The sequence below is a fragment of the Phragmites australis genome, chromosome 2 (genome assembly GCF_958298935.1).
Source record: "Phragmites australis chromosome 2, lpPhrAust1.1, whole genome shotgun sequence".
NCBI classification, from domain to species: domain Eukaryota; kingdom Viridiplantae; phylum Streptophyta; class Magnoliopsida; order Poales; family Poaceae; genus Phragmites; species Phragmites australis.
This window is the reverse complement of record NC_084922.1, coordinates 40,264,335-40,276,909: the sequence shown is the minus strand read 5'-3', so window position 1 is coordinate 40,276,909 and position 12,575 is coordinate 40,264,335. Positions and strand designations below refer to the sequence as shown.

Below are 12,575 nucleotides of genomic sequence, written 5' to 3'. Positions count from 1 at the left end.
AGCTTTAGAAAGAGCAAGTAATTAACATTTATATTACAAGTCTTTAACATGCAATCATTTCCAACAATTTACATCAAAAAAACAACAACATTTACGCAGCAGAAACATAAATCTATACAACAAAAAAGAGTGGAGCCACATGCCCTTAGGCTCTACCCAAAAAGCATGACCTTCAAGAGTAGGATGAACTACTCTTGCTCGCCACCCAGAATGACAGGCATGAAGTAGCCAAACACCGGCTCTTCCTCACCGATAGCACCTGAAAATGCATGCATGAGTACGAAGTTACTCTCAAGACTTAAACCATATAAAGCACATATACATAGCTCAACTTCAAGGATTATGCATTGAGCCATAAGCAAGGAAAGCCACATGGTTAAGTTAAATATAAGTGGTAAGTAACCTAGACACATATGTGTGAGTAACTAACTTATCCAACCACAACATAACTCTTCCCTGCCATAACCAACTGAACATAAATAACTAGAACAATTATGAACATACATGTAACAAAGACCAACTCAACCATCTCCCACATATCCAACCATCAACCACAAGCGAAAACTCTACGACCGATGCAGATGGACAAAAGCATGCTCATGACTGAGAGCGCGACATTTTGAAATATTTTTATACCCTGCAGGGATACTCCTGGACTCACACGACTTGAGGACCATACGGCTTGCATGAACACACAGATCCCAATAAGCCCCAACCATTTGGATGATGCATCGCTCAGCGTGGATGTACTAGAACTACTCCCGAAGCAAATTAGCACCTCTTACAAGCCCGCCGCTCACACCGTCGATGTTCACGCCCAAATGATCATATGTACAGAGGTATTCAGCTCGTCTTACCATTAGATCGGCATGTGGTGAGTAAGATAAGTGCTAAAGCCGACTACACCGATGATCGGTGACTAAACGATGCAAGCAGTCTACGGTGTCTCGGATCCTCTCCCGACCTGCCCCCAGGACTTTCCTCCGGAGTAGATAACACCCCTAGCACCGCCCACATCTCGTCTCATACTCACCATTCATCCAACCATCATCAACCCATATCCAACATTGTGATCATTATGAAAGTAAATAACGCCTATGCTCGCGAACGATGAAACAATTCACCGCTCGACTTCTACCGAATGACTTATGCATTTCTAAGCATTTCGATTTAACTTGTAATCTAGACACTAACAACATACTCAAGGCGACAAGGAAAGGATGAACAACAATTCAAGGTAGAAGTAATGCATTCAACATAGGATCTACCCATTTGTACCCGATCTTGACTCGACACATGCAAACATACATAAGCATAGTTCATAAATTTTAGACTTTATTCAATTGAACAAATGTGCAATATTCTTAGTTGCATGCCATGCTGCTTAGGTGGTTGCCTATAATTACCCACGCAACACTCGCAGAAATTCGAAAGATTAGTGTTGTCTTCAACCATGATCGTATCATGCTTCAGCTCCTTGTTCACTAAAGAAAAGCGCACGCAATGATGAGCATGAGTGAAATGCAATAATGCATGCTACAATATGCATATGATGAATTTCTATAAAATATATCATATAAAGTATGAAAATATCTTTCCTAGTTAGAACAAGTCATAAGGAGACTAGTAAAATTGGTTTCGCTAATTTTGGACTTATAGAGAATTAATGGTGAATTAATGAAGCCTCAACCTAATTAATTAATCTTAGAAATTTAATTAACTATTTAATGGATGGGGACATTTTTAATATGTAGAGGAGGCTTGATTCCATAAGTTTTGGAGCTCGTATGAATTAGCTATGAATTTTACAAGCTATCAGCACAAAGGAAAAAGTGTGATGAACAGCAAATCCGGATTATCCGGGTTGGGCCGGACACTCTGGGTTCCGGAGTCTCCGGGTGACCCTCCGAGCAGGGGTCCTCTGTCATCTTCGGCTGTGACCGTCCGGATACCCCGGGTTGATCCGGACACTCTGGGTACCGGAGTCTCCGGATGACCCTCCGGGAGGGGGTTCTCTGTCATTTTTGGCTGGGGTCGCCCGGATCCTCCGGGTTGCGACCTGGATATTTCGGGTTCCTCCAGAACAGCTATTTTGAGGGTAAAAATTGGCTGGTTTGATTTGGGAGCCTCTTCAAATCAAAAGGGAACATGTTTGGGATAATTCATAGGGTCTAGAATTCACTCATCAACCTAGCAACTCAATTCCTAACTCAAAACTCATCCAAATCCTTTAATTCACCCAAAAGCTCAAGAACACTATAACTTTATAGCCTAAGCTCCAAACTCAAAATCGATCAACCAAATCATGCATTCTTAAAATGGGAAACCTAAGGGGCTTACCCAAGATGGTTGTGGAGTTAGGTGATCGTCAGGTGATAGAGGAAATGGAGGAAATCGCCCAGGAGACGAAGAAATATCACGTTTCAACCCTAAACACCAATAGACAACAAAATTGGCTTGAATCCTTTGAGAAAACAAAAACGAATTTGAGGGATGGATAGCTTACGAGCTCGTGATCGCGTAGATACCACATGCGTACCTTGATCTTGCTCCTAGAGAGAGAAATCCAAGGGAGAGAGAGAGCTTGAGAGGGAGTGAGAGAGAGGCAGCAGCAGTTGTGCTGCTCGGGTGGGGCACAGGAGGAGTGAGGAGGAGGAGAGAGAGAGCAGGTGGGGATTGCCCCAAGGGAGTGAGTGAGGGGTGGTTGGCCCACATGTGGGCCCCACGTGCTAGAGAAAGGAGGTATTTTCAATGCGATTTCTATTCTTTTCTCTCTCGGATTAGTTTCTCTCATTTGAATGACTTCAAACGGATTGCTCGAGAGTTACAAAACAAAATCACACGAAATTAAACATAATGCTTAAGAAGCATAATTATGTTTAATTATGTGATTACGGATTTGGGATGTGACACCGCTTCTTCGTCGTTGAACGGAGGGATGGCGTAACCCTGTTCAGGTCTTTTCCAGGGACCAAGAAGCACAACCTAACGAAGGCCTTTCTTGTTTAGTTTGTTGTACATATGTCTTGTATTGTATTCGTATCTCCTTTACATCACTAACAGATGAAGATATTGGTACTTGTTCCTTTTTTTTACAGGCAGACAACATCCACCCACAGGCTGGCGATGAGGATGTCTCCTGCCACCTAGAGGCGTACCTCTTGTGATTGTTCAGGTGGGTCATGTTCACCGAGATCCAAGGCAACATGGTCTCGAGGAGCATGATTCCCTACTCTAGAGAGGTTGCAAACGCTGACACGGGTGAGGTCTCACAGTACAACTGGGCTTCAACTGTGCTGGGTGTGTGCGCCGCGATTTGTGAGACGACTGCACGAAGACTGACATTCTCACCGGGTGTCCCCTGCAGCTTCAGATGTGGTCGTACGAGCGCATCACCATCGGCAGGGCTGTTGCCGATAATAGCGCGTACCAGTTTGTAGCGAACGGCGTCGATGGCCCAACCATGGGGTCTTTGTGGTGCAGATGTAGGGTAAGTGTTATGCTACTTGTGTACGTTTATGTTCATTACTTCCTTTTTCGTTTCTCCTACTAGTTTGGTTGCATAGCTGAGTTGGTCCAGCGTGAATACACACCGCACGTACCCAAACTTTGTTCACCAGTTCGATGAGCTAACGATGGACTGTGTCCTTTGGAGGCCGTACACGGAGGCTAAGGCACATTGACACGCTCCGCTATTACTTTCAGTGCTCTGCTTACGTGATCAGGAGTACTGGCTCACAATTTGTGCCCTTGTCTTCGACATCTACGTCGAGGAGTACCCACCGCCTTGCGTGATGTGGCAGCTTAGGAAGTTCCAGGAGGTCCCACTACAGGTGACTAGGCCGGTGCCTATCAACATACACATATGCGTACCGTTGTAATTAGATTTTCATATGACCCACATCTACATCTGTTTTCACGTATATATGCTTTTGCAGGTTTACGTGGAGGGGGGCTCATTCCACGAGCGTGTTTATGTCACGTGTGCAGCGGTGGGTTGACGAATGGGACCAATCTATGGAACACTTCGTGGACGAGGACCGACCACACTCTGAGGAGGCGTACGTGGAGTACCTCTCGTGGTTCGTGCCTTGGACGCAGATCTAGGTCACATACACACCGGTCGAGCTTCCACAGCACGTGGCGGACATGCACGACACGCACTCAATGCATAGGGACCAGGTGCGTTCTCTTGAGGTACGAATAACACTATGCGAGTCCTCATTTACTACAATAGATTGTAAAAAAAAAATGTAATTAAATGATGCTTTGCTTTTTAGAGGGACATACTGCACCAAATTGATGTTGAGCCACATGCGTCAAAACTACGGCTTGATAGTGGTGGTGAGGTCCGTAGGGCCAAGATGAGCGTGGCGGTAGGCTAGATTATCCGAAATGTGGCCAAGGTCTTCCGATCAATGAGCTGTAGTTTGTCCTCGGACGTTACGACAGGACCACGAGCGTTGGCTCATATCCTGGCACGCCCGTCCGCCACCTACATCGAACCGCCGTAGCCACCGGAATGGCCAACTTTTACTGCTGACCCGTCGAGGACGTCTTCGACCTTGACTTCCTCTTCAACCCTTACTACAGCGAGGCAGTCCTTCACCGGGGCTGGTCACCCCGTGAAGGGATCAGTGACGTCTTAAGAGAGAGGATGGGGGGTTAATTAGGACACTTAGAAACTATTCGGCTCTAAAAACTACACAATATAAACATATATCAATTTGTATCTATATGTGCTCTAGGTTTATCTAGTGTGTCTACTCTATCAATCAAAGCACTTGCAACCTATCTAAAAAGTTAAATTGCAAGAATGTAAACGAGGAAACGTAAATGAGGTATCGGTGGCATGAATATGTTTTTGAAGAAAATTTGAAAAATATGTTTTTCGTGTTCATGAGATCTTCGGGCTACAGAAGAGTCTGGTTGTTACCTGGTTTTTGTAGAACTTGTTGTGAACAACAAGCCTTCTTGGTAGAGTCAGTTTATAAGATTGAAGTATGCTTCATATCTTATTTCTCGAGTAGGTCGGTTACGTCCCATAGATTACAAATATAGATCAATTAAATGTTTGATTTGGAGCATAGGGTTTCTGCTTTTTGTTGTGTTTGTGTTTACCATTGAAGTTCTTTGGATGACGTCTATATGGATTGGTGACGTCCTAAGAGTGGGTGAATTAGAACACTTAAAAACCTAAATCAAATTGGCTCCAAAAACTTCACGAGATAAACCTATCTCAGTTTTTATCTAAATGTACTCTAAGTTTATCTAATGTGTCTACTCTATCGCTCAAAAGAATTGCAACCTACTCTAGCAAGGTAAATTGCAATAATGTAAACGTGAAAACGTAAATAAGGTAGAGAGATAAACTCGGCATAAGGGATTTTTATCCCGTGGTATCGATAGCATTAATGCTATCTCTAGTTCATGTTGGAGCTCCACTAAGGATATGCTTCCGGTCGGCACCCGGTCACGGCTCTTGAGACACCAAGCTATCAAGGCAAGGCCTCAAACCATATGAGCCACCAAGCTACAAAGGTAAGGCCTCACTGCTAGCCTCTCTTTCGGTAATTTGCTGTCGTGATAACTTCGGAGCTTGATCCACCAAGGCAAGGGCCTCTGCATCCCTGTGCACGTGTCTTGCCGTCGCTCCACACCAAGTCGGAGAGTCAACAACGTTGAGCAACTCTGGCTCAAATTGGCGATGAGTCACCAAGACTCTAAGGTGTCGGCGTGCCACTTGTTACAAGCTAGGATTGCTCCTTGATCCATTCTCTAGTCAGCAATCACCTAGCAACACTCTCTCTATGCCTAAAAACACTAATCACTAAGTAATCTTGTGCTTAGTTGCCTTGAATGATCACTTTAAGCACTTTAGTGACTTAGATGTCTTCTCAAGTGTATATGTGTTTCTCTGGACAACCACACCTTTAAATAACTGAGTGGAGGGGTATTTATAGCCTCAAACTCGCACACTAATCGTTAACCTAATGGCTCAGTAAAGCTTTTAACACCGGATTATCTGGTGACAACAGTAGTACAATCATCAGATAATCCGATGAGTACACCATCAGAATCTAGCCACTGGATTCCACTCAAAATCATCCTGAACACTGGACACTCTGGTATATATATCATCTCCATCACCAGACTATACGGTGAGTACATTTGAACCATTCAAGCCTCTGCAACCTCTTTGTGTAAATTGCTCCAGTGTAAGCCTCCGGTGTACACATCACCTATCATCGGACTATCCGGTGAGGTATTATTCGATCTTCAACTCTTGAAAATGCTTTTGCAGGAAATACTCCGGTGTGAAGCAATCGATGTGTACAACACAGGCACCGAACTTTCTGGTGAGTTGATCTTCGTTCTTCTGTGCTTAGATTCTTCTCTGCAAGAATTAGTCCGGTGTGATCCTCTGGCGATCACCAGACCATTTGGTGAAGCCATCTGCATTCTCCTCTTTGTCAACAATGCTCTGCTGCTTCTGCCCATTTAACACCGGACCATCTGGTAAGGTAAAGCTTCCTTTGGACACAAAACTCCGGTGCATACAATTCTTCCAACACCGGACTATCTCGTGGGTACATTTTTCCTAGGACTTCTCCAATTTAACCAAACTTTGCCCTAGCTATGGTGGCTTCTTTATGTATTGCATCCATAAGACCTACTAACATATATTTTTGACAAAAATATTAGTCCCAATTACCATATTGCCATTAATCACCAAAATCACAATTATAGCATAATAGGGCTATTTTCGCTATAGTGTCTAAAAAGGGACATCGAACTTGTTGTTATTCTGGACATTAGCATGTACTTCAGGTAAAGGAGCAACGTCGATTGGACGTGATGATGATTCTTTAGAAGAAGTTCATCATGCTTTTCGGCCTAAAGTAATATATGGATTAAGTTAGAATAAACTTGGTTTTCTCTTGTGTGGCATTGTTGTTGTAAGATTCTATTAATGGGAAGCATAATAGATAAATATTTTCCGCATATGTAGGTTCTTTTTTGGAAAAATGTAATTTTGAGTAGATTTTATGCACATCGCAATTGTATTCCCCGAGAGATTTAAAGTCCTGGACTCGAAGATGTATCTATTCATGACTTACATTGGGTAGAATGGCTGCCTTCTACTGTTCATATATATTTTTAAGAGCTAGCCATAGAGTGCTTGAGTTATCTTCCATCAGATACTCATATTTGAGATCCTGATGGATATGATGCCTTATTATATATAAAACTCCATATTTTACTTGATCTAGTAGAGGTTGGATCTCCCATTTGAGTAGGTTGGAGTGCTGCTACTATTCTGCGGGACGCAAGGCTGAACTTCATGTCCATAGCCCATGTTGGATAGTTATGACCATCGAGTGCGAGTTCATCAAACTCTTTGCCGGTCATTGTATCCTATATGGATTTGACCATAGACTTGATTAATTTACTATAAGTAAATTAAAATCATCATGGTAATGTTATAATAATGATGCAAAATTTTTGTAAAGTCAAGTTGAGACTTGAATTACATACTGTAGACCTCAAATTATATAGCTAACACATTGAAAATAACCACCAAATGTGGTGTAGATCTCGCAATAGTAGGAAGCATAATCTGACAGTTATCAGTAGATGTCTATGTTCCTATTACCTTGTATTATACTAAGTAAAATATTTAAAAAAACACATTGAAGGTAGTCATTAAGTCAAGGTGACAAAATGTAGACCTCACAGTAATGGTGGATAATTTACAAATATACAGTAGATAACATTATTCCATTACCTTGTGTTTCACAAATATCAAATTGAGGTAATCACTTAAAATTTAATTTTGCATTTTAATTCTACTTGAATTAAGCATTATCGGGCATAAAAGCACTTTGGACTTAATTAAGGTGAATTAATATATAATCTTGAGAGAAAATGAATCTCAATTACAAAATTAAAGCGGTCATAAACATAATTGCATGTTACAGAGATTGCATAGGGCAAACACATTGAACATTACACAAATTCTAGAAAAATAGAGTCTGAAATGCGTATTTACATGATGTAAATATAATACAGTGCAATACATTTAAAACCAAAGGGTTTAAATGTAAAAATACAATGTGCAGTATATTTCATGATGTAATTTCAAAAAAAATGCAAGGTCTTTTCTGTAAAATGACCATTGTCCTCTGATTGCATGTCGAATAGGCCGAGGCAACTTGGAATTCTACCCATTAGGCCTTTAGGCCCATTCGGCTCATCAGGGAAACACATCCATATAAAACGGATGGGGTTGGGTGGCGGTCAAGGTTAGGTTTTTTTGCACCCCTCCTCCCCGGTCGGACTCCTGTAGCCGCCACCGCATTGCTGGTATCCCGACGCTGTCGGACTGGGACGCCGTGGAAGAAGGCAGGGGCACCAGCCAATGGCCACCGTCTAGCTTTGGCACAGGAAGCCAGGCTGAGCCACCGCTGCTGGGCCGAGGTCGACACGAGCAGATCTCACCACCGATGTGGCCAGGCAAATGCGAGCATGCTGCCATCATGGTGTGGCCGCCTCGGGCACTGTGAGGCCACCAGAGGAGACGTGACAAATGGCCTGTCGGAGGTTGGATACACCGGAGGAGACACGATAAGAGGTTGCCCCTGTTCTCGGGCTGCCTCTAGTGCCGTTGAGCCGCCATGGAGACGGTTGTACCGTATCCTGTATGGCGGGGAGCAACGAGGAGACCTCTGGCCTTGTGGCACCGCTGGGTGGGTGGAGGGTGGGCGCCGACGGAGGAGATACGCCGTAGGATGGGCAGTGCTGCCACAGTGTAGAGGCGACACCACCGAGTGGAGGGTTGGGCGTCGCCACGGGCTGAGGCCGCAAGGGTAGGCTACCTACGGGAGGCGCTGCCTTGGCGGCTTGGGTAGGCCACTGCCGCCACCACCAGAGGGTGGCTCGACCGCCTGAGGACATGTTGTCGAGTCGGGCCGAGGAGGGCATCATCGAAGGGCAGAGGATCTCGATGGGGATCGTGACCGCCGACTCCAAAACGAGCGAATCTACCACCGTAGGAGGTGTGGCCTGAGAAACCTAGCCAGGTGCGGCCAGCCATGAGGGCCGTCAGCCGCCGCCGGCCGCCATATCTGGTCAGTCCCCCGTCGCCATTCTGAATAGAGGAGGCCAGGGTTCATCGCTTTGATCGTCATCGTTCGTCCTCGGTTGTGGGCGATGCCTTGGTGAGGGATCGGGATCCTGTTCTTCCTTCTGCGTGTGCAAAATAACATGGGAGTAAGATTAGTAATCTTCATTGTTGCTTACCTTCTGTTCTATCATGAACCATCTTCAGTCTCTGGGATCGTGGAGTTCTTCTTCGACTACTCAACGCAGAGTGTGCTGATAGCGTATTACAAGTAATTGTAGAGAGACAAAGAAAGTAGAGAATAGAGAGTGAAAATCATATATTCATTGATAAGAATGTGTACATATTTATACATATTGAATAGACACGACTAGATAACATGTCTATTGAGGAGATAACACTTCTCGATAGACACAACTCTTACAGTTGACATCTAATTGATCACGTAGTATTTATTCTCAATAATAATGCCGATGACGGGCGTGTTTGGTTTTCGCCCAGACAGCCCCGCCAAATAAGGGCGAGCCAAATTTTTGACGAAGGAAATGACCGCCAGTGTTTCCGCCCGTGAAAATGAACTGAGCTCGCGCGTGGGATCAATGGCGCGCCAAACCTTGGCTACGATCCAAACGAAATGCCAGCGCGTGGTCAACGGCTGAAAAATGGGCAGGGCTGCCATCAATCCAAACAGGCCCGAGCGCCGTGTTTCGGAGAAACCGTGGGCCGGCAGTGCCGGGACACGCGGGGAGATCCGCTTCCAGGGTACATGCGTAACTCGAACGAACCAAATTGCCTCTTGCTACTAAAACGGAGCAGGAGGATGCCAAATCCGCCTACCATGGCTACAAACTTAAATTTACACAGACAAGAACTGGCACATAGGTTAGTGAAAACGTCATCCTCGACCTTCAGGACGTGTCCCGTCTTCCAGGCGAAGCAAGGTACAACCGCATGCAAAGAAGCTTTGTAGCTATAATTCATGACCAAACCTCAGCGGAAAACAAAGCATACATTACTCATTCTTAGAGCCATAATGAGAACATGTTTAATTGGCAGGTCTGTAAACAGTACTACTACTATACGAAATGCCCCTGCAAACCGAACATTTCCTTCCTTCAGATAATTGTTCTGACAGAACAGTAAGTTGCTTCTTTATCTCCACTACGACATTGAAGAATCGTTCCAAAGAGAAAAGGCTGAATTACACCTGCGAGAGGCAAATATGCCACTGTTCCAAAGAGAAACCATATAAGGAACCCCAAAATCCAGTAAAGCATAGCTCCCACTTCCCAGGAGTCACCCCTGAGAACACATGCCAACTAACTGCAGCTTCTTAGACATCCGAAATCTGCCCGCTGAATTCTGAGTAGTCACTCTCCTCCTCCTTTGCAGTACCTTCCTCAATATGCCTCTCTGAGGGTTGTCTAGGAAACGGTCTCGACTCCCTGTCATGGGTGGAAGGAAAACCAAAAGATTTGAAGAAATCGTTGGTCATCCGCTCAGCTTCATCCAGGACGCTACCAAGGCTCCCAAAGAAGTCTTTCTCGAGGGCTTCTATGTCACTGTGAAGTCCTGGGAATGCAAAGGGCTCTTTTGTTGGAAAGCCAAGCGAAAACGAACCACTTTTGATTTCATCCGTGATGTCCTCTTCAGTGTTTTCAGTTTTGGATTCCACCAGCTCAGAGGGCCTAAGGAGAAGTGAGGAATGCAGGGATAACCATAAGAAATTTGTAAATAACATGTCTTGTCAATGAATAAATCGCAAAATGATTTGAAGAAAATTTGTAATGCTCAATATACGTAACATGAAAACACAGTCGTTAAGAAAAGAACAATACAAAAAACTATGATTCATTCAGTCACTAATCTCTTTTTGATAGAAGGCATGTAATGAAAGCAAAAGAAAACATGTTAACTCGATGCGATTTTCTAAAGTTCTACGCTTCTACCTCAATTATTAAATGTCGTGTATATATATAATATATAATTGATGAGTAATAACAGCAATGCATTCTTCCAACTGACATACCATACAAGCAGATAATAACTTCCTCGACCAACAAGCAACATAGCAACATAAACTTAGCAACTCTTAACATTTCACTCGTTATACCTGATGTAAAATATAACATGGCAGTCCAACACACACAAGAATACAGGCTTAAGCACCAAGTTTACCAACAACAATGTTCTAACTCCCAATGTAACGGTCAGACACTTACTTAACCCATAAGCATTGACACCTAAAATTGCAGCCATAGCCATCAAAAGCCCTAATTGTAAGCCTGTAACATATCTCTTCCACACAAGATGTCCCCACAAAGACAAACCTCACTAATCCACCAGGACAACCGTATTAAGAAAAAGTTAATCAGCCTGCCCCTGCACAAAACTCTCCTCTCTTATTGAAATTAATCATGCCCTGATCCCCGTATCAAATCATCCACTCTCACCTCACGCAAATCGATTCACAGGGCCCGGTAATACCAAAAACTGAGATAGTACGATCACAGTCTCCACCGATTCAACTCCACAGACGACGTGACATCAATACTACCAACACATATAATAGTCTGCAGAAGCAATTCTTGCCGGAAAGTAGACCGGATCGAGGAAAAAGCGCGAGGCACAGGCTAATATACCTGCCGACGCAGTCGCGGAGGAGCTGCTCCGTCTTCTCGCACTTGCGGACGAATCGGCCGGGCTCCACCTCCTCCGTGTGGCAGCGCGACTGCACCACCCGGCGCGTGGCGCACTGCGCCCCCTCGCCACCGCGGCCGCCGGAGAGGTCGGGGACGGCGCCGAGGCCCCGGCCGCCGGCGCCGCTGTCGTCTTCGTCGTGCCAACGCCAACCCATGGGCCCGAATTGATTTGGGCAATCGAAGTCTGATCCGGGTTTGGGCCGTCCCACAGCGCCTTATTCCTAGGCGCAGGTTTGGGCTTGTCTTGGAGAGCAATCCAGAGGTCGGAAACCGGCGTGGGCTGGGTCGCTCTAGAAGGATGTGGAAGGCGCCTGCTTTGTCTATCCAACGCGTGTATGGCAGGAAGCGACACTTGTACTATCCTTAAAACACATCTTTTACTATTATTTTTTACTACAATATGTTTTAAAATATAGCAAAGTTATATGGTTATAAAATTAATTTCCGAGATAAATCTACTTATATCATATACAAATTTAATGCATAAAAATAATTTGTAGGCAAAGTTAAAAATGTTGATGGCAAACGACTCAGACGATATTTATTTTTAACGGTAGGGAGTATTATTCTTTAAGCAAAATTAATAACTTATACTCCCTCCATTTCTTTTTATAAGGCGCACACATATTTCAATATTCAAACTTTCTAATCTTTGAATAACAATTAATCTAACAATATGTGGACTTATGATACAAATATGATACTGTTGGATTTGTATTTGAATGCACTTTACTTATGCGTGTGATTTT

At 44.1% G+C, this 12,575-nt stretch overlaps 1 protein-coding gene across 1 annotated transcript; it reads right to left on the bottom strand.

Moving 5' to 3' along the window:
* Positions 1 to 10,114: 10,114 nt before the first annotated feature.
* On the bottom strand, positions 10,115 to 12,053 carry LOC133908844 (fra a 1-associated protein-like). Its single transcript, XM_062351022.1, has 2 exons — positions 11,767 to 12,053; positions 10,115 to 10,812 (listed from the first exon to the last, which is right to left on the bottom strand). The coding sequence occupies exons 1-2, from the start codon at positions 11,979 to 11,981 to the stop codon at positions 10,458 to 10,460; spliced, it is 570 nt and encodes a 189-aa protein (XP_062207006.1). The 5' UTR covers positions 11,982 to 12,053; the 3' UTR covers positions 10,115 to 10,457.
* Between the last annotated feature and the right edge of the window lie 522 nt (positions 12,054 to 12,575).